Here is a 17,893-nt window from a genome sequence, read left to right on the forward strand (position 1 = left end):
TCCCCACCCCTGAGTCTTTTTCTACAAAGTCTTTCCCATCTCAGTAAATGGCATAGCAGGCTAAAATCCTGTACTCATTCTTGATTCCTTTCTTTCCTTCATGGACTGCATTCAGGTCTCTGTATGTCCTGTTGGCTCCACCACCAAAATATATCCTCAGTTTGTCTGTTTCTCATCACCTCCTTGCTATCGTTCACATCCCAATCACCATCATGTCTCACCAGGAGAGAGGTACTGGTCCCCTACACTCTGGTATCCTCACCACAGCCCAAATGATCCTTCTAAATGCACAAGTCACATCAGGCCAACCCCCCGTCTTCCAGGGATTCCTATTACTCTTGGAGTAAAATCTAAATTCCTTACCATGGCCAGAATGTTCGGTGGGATCTGGACATTTTTCTTCCATTACTCCATCTCCCTTGACCCAACTCATTCTTTATACCCCAATCACGCTGGCCTTTTGTCCCTGGAACACCCCCAAGCTTTTCCTGTCTAACAGTCTTCACATGTGCTATTCTTTCTACTTGGGACATTCTTCACCCAAATATTCATGTGGCTGCTTCCTGGATCTTTTGTCTGTTGTCTAACTCTCTGTGTTAGAATATAAGCTCCCTGATGGCAGGGTTTCTGCCTGTTTTGTTCACTGCTGTATGCCAGCATCTTGAACAATCTGCGGGGTACGGTATGTATTGAATAAATCCTTACAGCCTGATTATCTCTTCTAACACCTTCACTGGCTCCTTAAGATGGCCATTCTTCTTGATCTGAGCATTCAAGGGCCACAACAATGAATCCACCCCACCCTCTCAAACTTTATTTCTGCCTACTGTTTTAAGTTAGCTCTGCTTCAGAGTGAGAATACTTTGTCTTTTCTTGGTCTGTTTCCTCTGCCTGTAGAGTCCTCACCATACCATTCCTCTTGTTTAAATTTTACACTTCTACCCAAGCTTAGCTTAAGAACCATTAAGACTTGAGGCTCTACTGGATCACACAGACCATAGCAATTCTCTCTATCCCAAATTCCTATGTCTTTGATATTTTCTCCTTTCTCAAAATGCTATACTGAATTGTTAGTGTTTTTTTTTCTTTAAACGTCTGTCTGTTTCTCCTATTAAATCGTAAGTACCTGAAAACAGAGAATTGATCATAAAATGTTTTGAATCCCCAGTACCTTCATAGAAGACACATACATTACAGGCATTCTATGTTTGCTCATGAATAAAATGCATGTATTAATGAAAGCTTGTTTAACCGTGGCCTGCAGGCCACATGTGGCCCAGGATTGCTCTGAATGTGACCCAACACAAATTTGCAAACTTTCTTAAAACACTATGTGATTCTTTTTGTGATTTTTTTTTTTTTTTTTTTTTTTAGCTCATCAGCTATTGTTGTGTTAGTATATTTTATGTGTGGCCCAAGACAATCTTTCTTCTTCCAATGTGGTTCAGGGAAGTCAAAATATTGGACACCCCATTCGTATTCTTCAATCAGTACAGTCTAACAACACTATTAGCAGCCATTTATTTACTGCTCATTGGGTTCCAGGCACTACACAAAGTATTTTTAAACACCTAGTTAATCTTTTACTAGAGAAGGATACTTGACTGACAGGATTTTGTCATTACCAACTTATTATTAATCTTACATGGACCTCTAGGCCATATTTCTGCATTATACCCTTCAAAATTTGATTTTTCCAACATCTTCTTATTCCGATTATGCTCTACATTTTTAAAATTCAGAAAAGGAGGTAAGTATAGGAATAAAATAAAATGTGATATGTAAAGTGCTTAGCACTACAGGTGGCATGCGTTGGGAGATCAATGATGAAAGTTATAATTTACAGGTTCTTCTCAAATGAACTCTACCTGGCTAGCACGGTAGTGTGCATATTTGTAATTTGCAATCATTAAAATCTTTATTGATGACATGTGCATTTCTGTGTACTGAGAACTTACACTCTCAGCCCTGTGGAAGAAAACAAGAGAACATAAGGTCTGGCTGGCCTCTCTCTGAGGTCAGAGAGACTCTCCCTACTTAGGAGTCAAGACCGAGAGCCATGAAACAGGGATAATAAGGGACAGCACTTTATCGAGAGCTAAAAGGAGTCATAATAATAGCAGCACCTCACTATTTTATAGAGTTGATATATTCTGTTTGCTCCTCTCAACATTGCAAAATCACTCTACAGATGAAGAAACGAAAGTCCTGAAATCTGATTCTCTCTTCATAAGTGACAGCGTCTAAGTTCAAGCCCATTATTCTGGCTTTGGCATCAGTGCTCTTGTCAATACAGTTTTCATTCATTCATTTGCTCATTTGTTCATGCATTCAGTGGATATTTTTTTGGTAACAACTACATGCCATGCACTGTGCTAAGTGCTTGGGATACAAAGCAATAAGATGCCACCCATATCCTTTAGGGCCTAGAACATAGGCAAAGTGGCAGAAAAAGTATGTATTAAAGAAATTTACAAAGGAGATTACTGAGGGCTGGTTCAAGAAATACTGTCACAGTGAACCAGCTTCTTATTCCATCATTTCATCATCATTCATTCAGTCATTTAACAAATATTTTCTAGGCATCTACCAGGTGGCAATGTGCTAGGTCCTGAGACTAACATGATGAAAAAGGAATTTATAGTGTAGTAGTAAGGGAGTGGGAAACAGATACTCATAGATAACTCAGTGAATCTAAAAATAAATTCATGGTTTCTCTTTTCTTTCTTTTTTTTTTTTTGAGATGGAGTCTCACTCTGCCACTCAGGCTGGAGTGCAATGGTGCAATCTTGGCTCACTGCAACCTCCGCCTCCTGGGTTCAAGCAATTCTCCTGCCTCAACCTCCCGAGTAACTGGGACTACAGACATGCACCACCATGCCCGGCTTATTTTTGTATTTTTAGTAGAGACAGGTTTCACCATATTGGCCAGGCTGATTTCAAACTCCTGACTTCAGGTGATCCACCTGCCTCGGCCTCCCAAAGTGCTGGGATTACAGGCATGAGCCACCACGCCGGCCATGGTCTCTTTTCAAACCTCTCCTTTATTCTACATGCCCTATTCCATTTAAAGTTCCTAAAATCATCCCCAGACACTGAAGACAGAACTTGGGAGTTTTCTCTATGCCTCCCTTTTGCTCATCCACCTACAATTAACTCTTGGCTGTGTCCTTTCAAGACTATGTCCTAAGCTTCTGTTCCTTCCTCTCCATTCCCACTGCTACTGCTCTAGGTCAGGTCTTCACCACCTTTTGCCCAGTAGCCGTGAAATGTCCAAAGTGGTCTCTTCACCTCTGGTCTGAGACCAGCAGCCACTGCCCATGCATCCCATGCATGCTCCACCTACACTTTTCTAACCACTAGAGTGACCTTTCTAAATCCAAATTCAACCTGACATTTCTGTGCTAAAATCTTTTTGAGAGCACCCATCCTTTCAGCTAAAGCCCAAATACCTTCTTATACATCAGAGCCTCTTGGCAGGGCTCCTGCCCACTTTCTAGCCTCAGTTCCTGCTGTTCCTCCCTAACAACATCCACTGCCCACACATACACCTCCTATGCTCTACTGATGAATAATAGAAAATAGTCCCACCTTTGGGAAGCCATTTCAACATCTTCCCCTAGGTTAGGTGGATTGGTTACTTTCTCTTTTAGCTACCATTGTACATCACATATAATAAAAAGCATAGCTACCGATGACTGAGCACAGCAATTCATGTATCATGCCAGACCCAGAGGCAATAACAATAGTGTTTAAGGACATGAACTTTGGAGATAGCAAGATGGGTTCAAATCCCAATCTGTCATTTGTTTAGCAGAATGCTCTAGGGCAAGTTACTTAAGGTAACATCTCATTATTTTTAATCTTTAATATGGGCATAATAAAACCCCTTCATTGAGTTGTTGCAAGGATTAATGAAACAATGTACAAAAAGTGCTTAGCACTTTATGATGTAACAGTGGTATCTGTGACATCATGAGCTATTGTTAAGTTGAACTCATAATTACTGTGGCTGTATTAGACATTTTACATATACCATGATGAATCTGCCCAAAAACCATGAAAGTTTTCATTATTTCCATTTTACAACTAAGGATATTACTTACTCAAAGTTATATAATTAGAAAGCAGCCAAGTTAGGGTTTAAGTCCACACCACAAAACACTGTTATAGCACTTATCAGATCTTTTGGAAAGTATTGACTTGTGTACCCAGCTCTCTTCCAGGATGGGAAGCTCCCAGAAGGCAAAGACCTTGTCATATTCATATTTCCCATAGGAAAAGTTTAGGAATCAATGAACAAATGAATAGCTATGTATTCAGCCAGAGGAGACTGATGGCCGTGAGATTCCAATCCTGGAAGAGAAGGGAAGTGGCTGGTATGGTCACTGTGGCAATGGAACAACAGCCATCCCCCCCGCTCCTGGGTCACTCACTCATTGCTTCAATCTGCACATGGATGAGGTTCTCGATGTCTTCCTGCAGTGTCTGATGGGGCTTCAGGGGGATGGGCAGGTAGCCATAGTGCTCTCTGTTACAGAGGTACATCTGGATGCCTGAGGATCCGAGAGAGGGACAAAGCCAACAATCAGAAAACACACTGCTGGGTGACAAGGGAAGAGAAGGAACCTGAACTGTGTCTGATGCTGAGTTTGACATTGTAATTACATAAGTGGTTGTTTCAGGTATGTCTATAGACCTAAAAAATGCTCCTTTATTCAAAAAGTAAAATACAGCATTGGGGACTAATAAAAACACTGGGCTATTCTTCAACCCAGAGGAAATTGATTTTTTCTCTCTGAAGAAAAACCAAACTTGTGGCCTGGAATGAACATAAAAGGCATGAAAGGATCAGAAGGGAGGCAAGGAATTCCCATTCCGGAGAGCAGAATGGAACACTGTAATCCACCTACAGGAAATAACGAGAAAATGAGGAATGAAATCCACATCTGATATGAAAGCAAACAGGAAAATTCTGTAACGCTGACAGATTATTAAAGCTACATCTAGGCATACATAGAACAAAAAACAAAAAAAACAACGGAAATTTAAAATTCTCCAAGATTCTCCTTGGTTTTATTGCTTCCCTTAGCAGGCATGGATTTGAAGCCAACCAACAGATATGAAACTTTCAAAATCAGTTCATATAGAGACAAAAAAGTCTGCATTTCAGAATGTTCTTTTAAGAACCTGTAGTGTGACAATACCAGAAACATGCAATAACCTTCTCATATTCAAATTGGTCTTCATAGCCCCACCTGATAACTTGCACAGTTATAAGGCATCTGTGTTTAACCAGACAGCTAGAAATATAGGAATCAGGATGGTCTTATACAGATCATTGGTCAGCAATCGACACTCCTGATCAATGAAAAGACTGCTTAGTGAAAAGGATGAGTCCGCCATGTATCCAAGCCTCTGGTCCATGTATCCAAGCCTCTGATTTGTTAATTGTAATAATCATCACTGTTTTCTGGAGAGAGAATTTTCTGCATAGGGACTCCTCTATTTTGTGCAGATGAAATTTCCTCCAGTCAGCTACATCATCTGTCAAATCAGGTGAAGCTGTCTCATGGAATTAACAGAGAGGAAGGAGAAAAGAAAATAACCTTTATTCCCTGCTTTTATGGAATCTGGCTTGAATCAAGGTTGGTCTACCAAGCACTGTTCCTTCTCTTGCCTTCACCAAGCAAACTCATTAGCTCTGCTGTTTGACCACATGAATGCTTCTGGGGAGCTTCAAAGTGCACCTTCTTGTAAAGTCATGATGAATTCAGGAAGTGGAAGGAAAAAGATATTAAAGCTGCATCTCCACCCTAATTAGGCAAACCATTTTACCAATTAACTTTCTGAGGCTTCCATAAACAAATGATATGATACATATCCAAACTATCCATCAAGTGTGAGGGTACAAGGAAGGCATTTTTAGACATGCAAGACCATAATATATTTACTTGCCATCATACTTTTTCAGAAAGTTACTGGATGATGTGGGAGAAGGATGAGGAGGAAAGGAATGAAGAGGAGGAGGAGGAAGAAGAGGAGGACGATTATAACCAGCAAGAAAGATTATAAACAACACGAACAGAGGAGTCAGTGTATAAGAGAAGAGAAATAAGTCTTAGGTCGATAGCTGCAGCACCACTCAGATTAGAATATATTAGAAGGCTCCAGGACAGATATCCTCACAAACATGCAAAAAAGGACATCTGACAAATCTGAACATTCTGAGAGGAGTTTGAGGTAATTAGTCATTAGTTTTGGATCATACTAGTAATAATAAAACTAAGCAAAAAAAAGGCAATTATTACAGGAATTGCCTCCAAAGAAAATTAATGGCAAAAGAAAACTAATCATAGCCTGTAAATGACCAAGCTTGGAGTTAGGCTTGCATGATTACAACAAGAACACTGACCATCAATCTGTTTGAAATGACATTGGGAGAACAGGGTGTTGAGAAGAATGTGTTTGCATGCAGAGGGCAAAAGGCAGAAAGAGAGCTAACTCCTCACTGTCTACAGTGGAGAGTCAATACATAATGCCTACGGTGCAGCCAGAAAATCAAGAAGTAGCAATGTATGCATATTATTTAACATGGATGTAAATATTATACTAAAATGATCACTTAAAAGAGATATCAGCGGTTGCCTTCTGGAGGAGAGAAATGATGCAGGGTGATGTGCAAGGGACTGTTCTTTTCTTAACAAACCTTGGGGAACTATAAGAATACTTTCAACCATGTGCATGGGCAGTTTGATAAAAGAAAATGTATTAATAATTAGATAAAGTCTACGAAAGAGTCTGCACTCCCAGTGAAAGCTGCTTCTGGGGAAGACAATTTTTCTTTTGAAAAAGAAAAGTGAATTACACTACATTTTGAAGGACTTTGTTTTTCTTTTAAACATATAAAACATTTTCTTGTACTCACATAGTAACTTAACATTGCAGATTGATAAAATTATCCCTATCTTTGGTGATGAAAAATCAGACTCAGGCTGTCACTTGTCCAAGGTCACATAGTAAGTCATTAGTGCCAAATCTTTGTCCCTAAAGAGCCAATGCCAAGTGCTTTCTATCCACCCAGTAATTGGAAACTCAGTTCCAAGACCATTAGTCACTAGGGGATTGCCATCCCTCCACATGGGGACAAATGTGCCCACTACCAGTGGTGTCCAGGATCTGTCTGCCTATTGCCCATATCACTTGCCTCTTTTCTCACATCAGACATTTGGAAGATGACTGACTGGCGCCGGGATGGTTCCTGTGGCCATAATACAGAACCCACATCACGGGCCACAATGGGAGGGGAACTCTTGACCCTGGACTCATTACAGTCACAGAGACTCGCCTGTGACCATATGTGCTCTCTTCTTGGGCTAGATGGGTGGCCAAGCCCCGCTCAGCAGCACACTTGGATTGCCCCTCACTCATCACCCACACGGCGCAATGGCTAGAGTCTGGGGTGAAAGATTTAGGACTGAGGTTTGTGGTTGGATGGTCCTGCCTGGGACATAGATGATACACAGCTAGGGAGCTTCAGAAGAGTGAGAACAAAAGAATACCAATCATATTTCATGAAGAAAGAGGGAAAGTGCTTTGCTTTAAAACTAAGGAGGAAGAACCTAGAGACATGCCCCGGGCTGCACATGACTCCCAGGCTCATTCACGTTTCTCTGGAAAATACTTAGAGATAAGTACAGTATTACCTTAAAATCCACAGTTGTCAAGAAATACCTTTCATTTCCCCAAAATGACAGTGAATCTTTCCTGCCTTGACTCCTGCCCTGTTCATGGTCTGCACCGCCAACCTGGCCCTTAGCTTTCACTGCTTCGTGACTATGAGTTGTGTTTTCACACATAAAAATCTTAACTCCCAACTAACACAGTGCCAGGAACAGAAGGAAACACTTGGGAGTTCATCTCTCTCTTTCCTTTTCTATTTCTCCTCTTCCCAAATGAGTCACCAAACAACTTTGGGTGTCTACCTGCTTTCAGTGTTCTAAAAAAGCCTTTGCAAAATCTGACCAACAGCACACAAAGTCCTGGTGAACAGGCGAAGCACAGGGCAGAGCTGAAAAATTCCTGCGTAACCTGAATCACTTTTCCCACCCCGATATCCAGGTATTGGTTTCATACAATGTATCATCGTAATTTAGTGCATGGGGTCATAATAACGCTTTGTGCAGTGACTATAAAGGAGGACTCTGTTAGGCAGTGCCATTCGTGTAATTGTTAATATCTCACTTTCTTGGAACATCTTAGCTTCAGCCTCTGAAGGAAAGAGATCGGCACTCAAGGGCTCAGAAGGCTCTGACTTTGTTTCCCATCCTGGGGAAGTCAGATAAAATCACAGACCAAATGAAAAAAGCAGGTTCCATTAACATTGACATAGGAATCTTTGCAAAAAACTTCCAATCCTATGAAGATTGCTTTTGCCTAGACACAAGGGCTACAGAATGCCTGCACCTGGCCAAAGGGTCTAAATTGCTCTAGCAGCCAAGGGGGAAATCAGCCTGATCCATCCTACCAAATATTCTCATTCTCAGCAAATCTACAACTGATAAATGGGACACCTATGGCTTTAAGGAGAATCTGATGTGTGAACTGTAGCTTGAATTTGTATTAACATTCTCATCTGCCAGCCACTTCCTCAGCTGCCTGAAGATCTTTGCACCATGTTTTCCACCCTCAGTTATATGGCCACACTGAGTTTATTCACCATCTTCTTGGTTTATAACCTATTTTTGCTAGTAGTTAAGTGACACATTTCTGGCACATTAATAATGGGACCCAACTTCTGTCAGGAAAGTCTGAATTATCCTAATAAAACTTTGCTCTGTTAGATGCCATGGTCTTGCTGTTGAACTGCTCTTTTGAATTGTGTCCTCCTGAAGCAAGTGTACGGTCAAATGAGAAAAATAACTTTCCTTCCTGTTGACTTGTCTTTCTCAAAAATCTACAGGCCCCACTAGAAATGCTTTCCCAGTGGTTCATAAAAGACTTCGGTCTCGCTTTGCCTCTCCTTCCACAGGGACTGAGGCCGAGACTGTTTGGTGCCTCTTTATCTGTTCTTTCCTTCTTCTGGAGTGTGAAAATTGCAGTGCATGCATGCAGAGAATAAAGATGACATTCTGAGCCTCCCTTACAGTGAGGTATTGTCCTGTGACTAAGCTCTGGCTAACAGGATTTGCATGGAAGTGCTGCATTCAACTTCTGGATTGCACCCTTCAAGGGACAGGGAGAGTTCTCCCTGCTGTTTCTGCCTTGCTGGCTGAAACGCATCCGTGGTGGTGAGACACCTGGGACTCCACAATTAAGGGCAGTACCTCGTGGAGAGTGAGAAGCCTGGGACTCTGAACACTTTGTGGAACAAAGTCACTATAGCAACTCAGACTTTTTCAAGAAGAAATAAACTTCCATTTTTAAAGTCTGGGATCTTTGCCAGTGTTGTTTTAGGCCTCTGTGACAGTTTCCTAATTAATAAATGGATGTCTATGATAAACAATTGCAATGCAGTAGCACCATAGAGAACCAATCACCTTCCCATAACTCCCAACATCACCACCAGTCCCTCCAACCCAAAACAGAGTGGGCTCCTGGGTAGAGGCCAGCCCTGGCTCTTGGTAATTGGTGCTCCCAGGGACAGCAACATAGAGGGTGCTGGTATGGTTATTGCAGACAATTTATTGCCTCTCACTACCCGAAATATGAGGGTATTTTTAAAAATAAGATGCACAAAACAAAGGAGCTGGTCATTTTGCTATGTCTCCATGGTGGTACTACAACCAAAGACAAATGGTACCTGCTTGCCTGCTGGAGAAGGCAAAGACAATGATGTCATCAAAGGTCCAGGTGTAGTCCTGGTGTGGGGGGTAGAAAGTCAGCTTGTCCGAGGCCTCCTTCCTGAGGTCAATTAGGAAGGTGGAGTGGACCATGGGGACGGGGAAGCAGCCTGACCTCTTCCATTCTCTAATCTGAACGTAGTCTGGGGTCCTCTTATAGAAGCCCTGTAAAAGAGCAAATAGGTGGGTTGTGTTTTCTGACCTGAAGTCTTCATCCTTTTCAGTCATTTGCTAGACTGATTCCTTTCAAGTCGTCACCAGCTAAATACAAGCTCCCAAACAAAGCCACCTTCACTCCTCTTATCATGGCCTATGAATTTCCAGGTGAGCACAGGAAATGCTATCTACATATAAAATAATACTAAAAGGGTCTTGATATAAGAAATAACTTTGATTTCAACATATCTCTTGATTTAATAATTTCATAAAAGTGTATTTTATGTTGACTTATGATGAAATATGAAGCATGAATATTAAGAAGTGACAGAGCAGTTAAGAGCACAGGTTCCAGTGTCAGATTCCCTGAGTTCAAATCCCACCTCAGCTACTTATTGTCTGTGGGTATGGGGCAAGTGACTCAACCTTGCTGCACTCATTTCCTCATTTCCAAAACAGGGATGATGGCACTATCTACTCCATGGGGTTAGCTGTAAAATTTAAGTAAGGTAGAACCTGAATAGTGTTGAGTGTACTGCCCAGCACCAAGAATGTATCAACAAATATTGGCTCCTATTAAAATGACATTACACTATGGTTAATACTTGTAATTAAACATGCATTACTTAGATATACAAATGAGGGTCTTCTTTCAATGCAGTTACTTAGTCAATATACTGGCGAGGCTGCAGCTACTCCACAGTTTTTGGGGATTCAACTTCTGAAACTTCCTTCTGCACAAGCACATGGGACAACTAGTTTCCTTATTCCAAAGCTCAAGTCATTTCCAGAAAAGATGAAGATATATCTCAACAAAACATGCTTATGAAACATACTTGTGGAAGCTTTGCCAGGCATTTTGGAAAACGTTCTAGGTGATGGCAGTTCACTGGGATGAGTGTGAAGTTTTGAAAGGCCAGCACTCTGAAGGGCACGATGCTCTGGATGCAGAAGTTCTTATGTGCTCATTAATCAGTTGCATCACTTTATGGTCACACTTCCTGTTGTCATTCAGCATCCACACACAAGGCGCTACAGCCTCATCTACTTCTCTGACATTCCCTTCAGGTTCTAGAAGAGTGTCCTAGCTTAGCTAACCCTAATGCTGACCCCATGATAAGGGAGGAGGATCACAAATGAGGACTTAGAAGATGTGGGTCTCAGAGTCATCTTAATCACCTTCTAGCTGTTTGATCTTAGCCCATGGCTACCCTCTTTGAGCCTGAGCTTTTCCTCCTGAAAAACGGCATAATAGCTGCTCTGTCAATCTCAAAGAACTGCAGAATGAATCACATGTGATAAGGTCTATGAACCTATTTTGGAAACTGCAATTCATTATATGAAGTATTATTATTACTATAGTTTTTTTATTAGCCTTTAACTTAAGGATCATTTAACATCCTCTATGGTTTCTCCTAATACTTCAGCTTATGAGCAGTCTTCCAAGGGATAAAGGGAACTTGGGTTTTTAAACAGGCTGCCTAAATACTTGTGTCAAATATAAAGTTCTAGATTACTTAGGAACAATATTCCCAGAATGAGAAGCTTGGAAAATCCATGATGATGATGAATCACAGAATATCCTTGGGGTGGGGGTGAGAAGGAAGGAAGCAGGGAAAGTGAGAGAGAATAAATGTGCCTCCTGCAAAGAGGCAGAGATGATGAATGTGTTTCTTTTTCCACATAAATTGAATCTTGTTGGTAATAATTCCTGTTCACTGGCCAGACAACATCAAGGTCATTTTATTTTGAATGAGTTTAAAGGCTCTGGGAACCAGGCCCTGACTTGAGCTTATGAAGTCACTGGCCTTTTCTAATCCTGCTCTAGTAGAAACTAACTGGGATGGTAGAAAGCCAAAAATAAACGGAGGAAAATAATAATTGTCCCTAAGTTGCTCAGAATTTAATTTTACTGTACAAAATAAGTGAGCACATTTCCCCTATTTGCTTTTAAGCCTGAAAGCAAATAAGGAGATAATACAAATTTGTAGGCTGTGGCCACTAGGATAACCCACCCTTGTTGCTGGTGTCAAAGCACGACTCATTAAAAACAACCCTCAAGTGACTCTGCCATGTGAAACACTGAAAGTGTATGAATTTAAACCAATATAATGCTTTCTCCCAAGGAAGTGAGGAAGTGAATGGCCTTTAGAAATATGAACATATTATCTTCCCAAAAGAGACACAGAAAATAACACACATTCAAAATATCTTACAACTAGAAGAAATAATTACAACAAAAGAGGAATGTTTCATCCAGTGGTGTACCAGACCACACATTGTTAAATTTTCAGAAATTTTGCAAACCAGTTGACATGTTGATAGCTTGGAATCCATAAAAACAAAAATCGCGTTAATCCCCAACACTCTAATGACACCTCAGGTGGCAGTTTTGCATATTTTTAACAGCTATATCATCAAGTGGCTATACTGCAGTTTACTTAACCTTTCCCTTAGCTTAACAACATTTAAGGTGTTTGCATGGTGGGAGCATTTAAACCACAAAAATTGGCAAATGCTATCAACTAGGGTTTTTCCCAGAAAAAGCCAGTTATTAAACATTTATCAGCACACTACTGGCCTATTTCTCATCCAAAACAAAACCAAATATAAAGGGGAGACTCAAACTTTAGCCCTTTGGCCATGAGAATACATTGAACATACTCTTTGTTTTTTTGAGACAAGGTCTCAGTCACTTAGGCTGGAATGCAGTGGTGTGATCATAGCTCACTGCAGCCTCAACTTCTTGGGCTCAAGCAATCCTCCCTGCTCAGCCTCCCGAATAGCTAGAACTATAGGTGTGCACAACACCACACCTGGTTAATTTTTTCATTTGTTGTAGAGATGAGGTTTCACCATGTTGCCCATGTTGGTCTCGAACTCCTGGGCTCAAGTAATTGTCCCTCCTTAGCTTCTCAAAGTGTTGAGATTACAGGCGTGAGCCACCGCTCCTAGCCAATATACCTTATTTTGCTTAGCACATTTTTATCCTACATTGACACATATTACATTAATCAGTTGAATTTCTCTCTCTAATTCTTTAATTAAAGAATAAAAAATACAACCAGCCATGAGCATTCGCTAAAACAGACCTCTAGACTTTGAAGATTTTACTATGTAAAAAAGAAATAATAAAAATTCAAACCTTTTTTAACTTGAATTTCATAGAAATAACCTAATATGGTAGTTTTCATTATTAGAACTCTTTGGAAATAAATTTGGCAACATACATCAAAGGTCATTGAAATATTTATAGTCTTTGACTTGGTAATTCCAATTCTGAAAAGCTATCCTAAGGATATAATCTTAAATGCTGAAAAATTATATTAATCATGATGGTCATGATAGTTAAAAGTTGTGAATAATTTAAATGTTTTTCAAACCAAGATAAAGGTTAAGTAAACTGGAATATAGCCACTTGATGATAATACAGTTATTAAAAATGTGCAAGTTTCTATCTATGATGTTGTTACAGTGATGGGAATTTAACATGTTTTGTTGGTTTTCTTTTAAACTTTTTAAAATTTCTAAGTTTTTCTATAGTGTTCTTATGTTAGTTTTGTAATGACCAAAAAAATTAATTAAAAATAGTAATTCTTGAATTGGGTGGGGGGAAAGTACAAATTCCAGCATGCTTTATTTGCTAATTTGAAGTTTCTAAGGCTAAGCTCTTTAGACTATTTTCTTCAATAATTAATTAATACAGAAGAGCTCAACTGGGTTGTAGCACTGGACCTAGATTTACTGCCCTTCCTGAAAAATGCTTGCTCTGGGAACACAATGACATGCATGTTTCAAGGGAGTAAACAGGAGAAAGGTGAATGGGACTACATTGACCCGGTGTTGCCTTGTTAAAACTAGTAGCCTTAATTCATTTAAGCAAAAGACTTGCCTTAGGGGTGATTCCGCACCAGAAATTAGAATACAGGCCCCGAGACTCCAGCATGGGGGCCACAATAGTTTTGTTTTCTGCAATCAGTAGATTGAGGGTCTGTGGATTAGTCAGGAAATTGTCAACATCTATGAACTAGGAAAAGAAAAGGATAATGTTAGGTGAAAAGGTACTTTTCAGTAATGAGTTTGAGAATAACCTAACCCTTCTGAAGGATCCCAGGAACTTGCTCATGACATATGGAACTAGTTATCTCTGTCCTCCTTATTGAAACCCATTGCAGCTAGGTGACTTTCATTCAGTCAAAATACATTTAGTCTAACTTTCCTATGTTGGGCTCTGCATAAGGCACTAAGCAATAAATCGGTGCTGCCACACTGGGCACAGCCTCAACCAGGACCCACCCTACACTTTGGCTAGTGTTTTAGGCACAAGATACTAATGGTTCCCAAGCCATTAAAGGTTCATTCAAAAACACTTATTGACTGCCCAGTCTAGGTACAGATGGGCATACCTACTTAGCTTTTCTATAGTAATGCCAGAGTAGCTCAAAACAGATCTATCAATGTATTTTAATGTTGTAAGTAGAATTTTTGTTTAAGTACATTATATCAACCCATGCTAACCAGTGAAACTATTTCCTATTCTTAGAAGCCCATGTTAACAGTGATTTATTTACAGAGACAGTATAACAACAGATTCTAACATATAAAAGAAATAATCATACTGAACTGTACACTGAAAAAGGGATAAACTGACAGATTTTACATTTTGTAGGTTTTATCACAATAAAAAAATCAGAAGTCTTCGTTTTTATGATAGTCCATCTGTTTACCTAAAATTTTGTGATTTAGCATTTGTACACTTCAATGGCATTTAAACAGCTACACAATGTTAAATATTTTCAGTACAATTTGAAAACTTCCATGAAAGGATTTGTGTCACAAGTGTACATGACACATTATTGGGCAGATTTACACTGTGATGGAGGGACTGGGGATGGACATAAGTTCTCAAAGACAGCATCACTGGGAGCAACCAGGAAGCCAAGTAACATGCTACTCCCCAGATCATTCAGGAGCAAAAGGGAACCGTTTCAGAGCTGTTCAGCTCAATTATTTTTTTGGATAATTACTTTTCATATCCCCAAAGTCTTCCAAAAAGTTATAAGAACAACTTATATTGTTTTACCTACAGCATTTCCCATGAACTAGAAATATGCAGAGTTCTTATGCCTGTTGCATGACAGAGACTAAATAATTCAGGTTCTTCTTCACCTACCCACCGAAAATGCATGTGGTCCTGAAGATGAAGTCCAGGTAGCCTAATATTAAACTACCAAAAATTTCCTTGTGCCTTTCTTTTTTTTTTTTTTTTGAGACGGAGTCTCGCTCTGTCCCCGGGCTGGAGTGCAGTGGCCGGATCTCAGCTCACTGCAAGCTCCGCCTCCCGGGTTCACGCCATTCTCCTACCTCAGCCTCCCGAGTAGCTGGGACTACAGGCGCCCGCCACCACGCCCGGCTATTTTTTATAGAGACAGGGTTTCACCATGTTGGCCAGGCTGGCCTTGAACCTCTCGTGATCCGCCCGTCTCGGCCTCCCAAAGTGCTGGGATTACAGGCTTGAGCCACCGCACCCGGCCAGTGCCTTTCTTAAAAAGTGGGGGAGGCACTGTCTAAGCCAAAGGTTGTTTTGATTGCATCCATGGTTCTAGTTTCTGGATGACTGATTTGGATACATTCAAGATGACAGCTGTCAAGAAATCAAACATCTGTTTTTACCAGAATGTAGTCTGACCATTTTTCCCTCGCAGTTCGAAGGGCTGCCTGTCGTAGTTTCATCACATGGGCAAACCGGGAGCTTGGCCAGTGCTTTGGTCCAATTTCATCAGGGTAAGACCTAAAATAATAATGATAGCTCATCATTATTGAGTACCTACATGTACCAGGCTCTGTCCTAAATGTTTATATGTATTCATTCAATCTTCTATCAACCCCAGAAAGTAGATACTATTATTATAATCATCCCCATATTACAGTTGAGGAAACTGGAGCAATGAGAAGTCAAGTAACTCACTGCTCACTGTAAACAACAATCTTTACATGAAATATTTCAATGGATTCTCATGAGAGCCCTTTGAGGTGAGTACTACTGTTCTCCGCATTTCACAGGTGAGGATATCGGGGTAGAACAGTTAAGTCATTCATCCAATGTTACACAATGGGGCACAATCAAGATTTGAATCCAAGCAAAAAGCTCATGTTCCTAGACAATTTTTATACATCCCAACATCAAATAAATTTGGAGAGTATGCAGTGTAAAACATGAGTTTCCCAGGAAAAACAAAGGTTTAATTTACTTGTTGGAGTCTCCACAAATGATTCCACACAGTCTAACACATTGATCTGTCTTAGATAAAGTGAGGTCACGGAATCTCTATCAAGATTCACAAAACAGCCAGGCCAAGACTCCTCCATGGCCACATAGGCAAGTGGGTTGGAGCACACTCCAAAACCCTTCTGAAGGCACCCAACTGGCACGGACATTGATACTGTTGTAGTAACCCAAAACTGGCCACCACTTCAAGATCTCATAGCTGCACTGGCAGTACCTTTGTTTTAGTGAACAAAAAACTGCAAAAACAATGAGACTATAACTATACAAACAAGGTTAATAAAACTATATACAGCACAGGAATTCTCTGGAATGTCTTCCCCAATTATTGTTTCAATGAAAATCAGTGGAATTCTCATTTTTCTAAATATAGTCCCCCCCAAAATGCCCGCTGTAATATTTTTTCACACTGACCTTGGCATATAATAGATTTAGTCAAAACCTGGCTGCAGGGAACAGTACCAAGATGCAAAGAAGGGACACAAAATATTTCTGTGCCATTTTTATTAGGCCAAACTCCATTATAAGGCACTCTAAAGGAGTGTTTACAATCGTTTATGGTGTTCAGACTTCACTGTTAAATTTTGCTTGACATACAGTTCATGGGCTTGAATTTGAGAAATAAATAGGTATATATTATATTATATTGTATATATTTATTTATAATATAAATATTTATAAGAATTCTTACATATGGAGAGACTAGAAGAACAGAAACTTGTTCTGGAATGGCATTTATTATTACTATAATACAAATTTGACTTTCAATAAGTGACTTATCTGGGGAAGAAATTCAGGCAACTCCTTCATTCTATTTCTACAGTTCCTGAAGGTAAAATTGTAGTAGCTTTGGGAACATTTATAATAGTAAGTTTTAAACACATTTATTCTTGTTCTTATTTGTTCATCCAACCAGTATTAATTTAGTGCCTGCGAAGAATATGGCTCTGAGGGGATAGGGGGAATATAAAGTGTTTATATACTGTAGCCCCTGCCAAAGAACTTACAATTTATTTAGAAAAAAATACACTAATTGCATAGTTAATTAACAATGTTGGTTACATATATCATTGTGCCAGAAAGGATGACATAGAATATAAGCAATACAATTGTTGAGACAAAGGTGATACTTATAACTGAATGATTAAGAATAGGTTTCTATAGTAGGCATGATTTAAGGTAAGAGTTAGTTATAAAGAAGGAAAGGTCTTCCAGGACCTGCACAAGCAACAGTGTGGGGTTTGGAAATAAAAGGAACGTTCTGGATAAACCACATTTTCTTTTGGTGTTAAATTCATGGATTTTAAAAATATAAGTCTTAGGTGTTTGAACTTTGTTCAGGTCCTAAAGAGTAAGTAAAGTACTTTTAATAAAGAAATGAAACCATTTCATTTGTATTTGAGGTAGATTGATTTGACTGTATGGTATGTAGGATGACTTGGAGATAGAAGCAATTAAGAAATTGCTATGGTGGCCAGGCACGGTGGCTCACGCCTGTAACCCCAGCACTTTGGGAGGTCAAGGAGGCAGATCACAGGGTCAGGAGATTGAGACCATCCTGGCTAACATGGTGAAACCCCCTCTCTACTCAAAATACAAAAAATTAGCC

The 17,893-nt window shown here is 39.9% G+C and overlaps 1 protein-coding gene across 1 annotated transcript in view; it reads right to left on the reverse strand.

The window, feature by feature from the left end:
• The window catches only part of COLGALT2 (collagen beta(1-O)galactosyltransferase 2), a 101,098-nt gene that overhangs the window by 21,328 nt on the left and 61,877 nt on the right, over positions 1-17,893 (reverse strand). The window contains exons 4-7 of the mRNA XM_011934167.1: positions 15,672-15,789; positions 13,891-14,025; positions 9,803-10,007; positions 4,437-4,556 (exon numbers count right to left, since the gene is read on the reverse strand). Of these exons, the coding sequence (XP_011789557.1) occupies positions 4,437-4,556; positions 9,803-10,007; positions 13,891-14,025; positions 15,672-15,789 (578 nt within the window). The remainder of the gene's footprint in view (positions 1-4,436; positions 4,557-9,802; positions 10,008-13,890; positions 14,026-15,671; positions 15,790-17,893) is intronic.

The sequence above is a fragment of the Colobus angolensis genome, unplaced genomic scaffold (genome assembly GCF_000951035.1).
Source record: "Colobus angolensis palliatus isolate OR3802 unplaced genomic scaffold, Cang.pa_1.0 Scaffold132, whole genome shotgun sequence".
NCBI classification, from domain to species: domain Eukaryota; kingdom Metazoa; phylum Chordata; class Mammalia; order Primates; family Cercopithecidae; genus Colobus; species Colobus angolensis.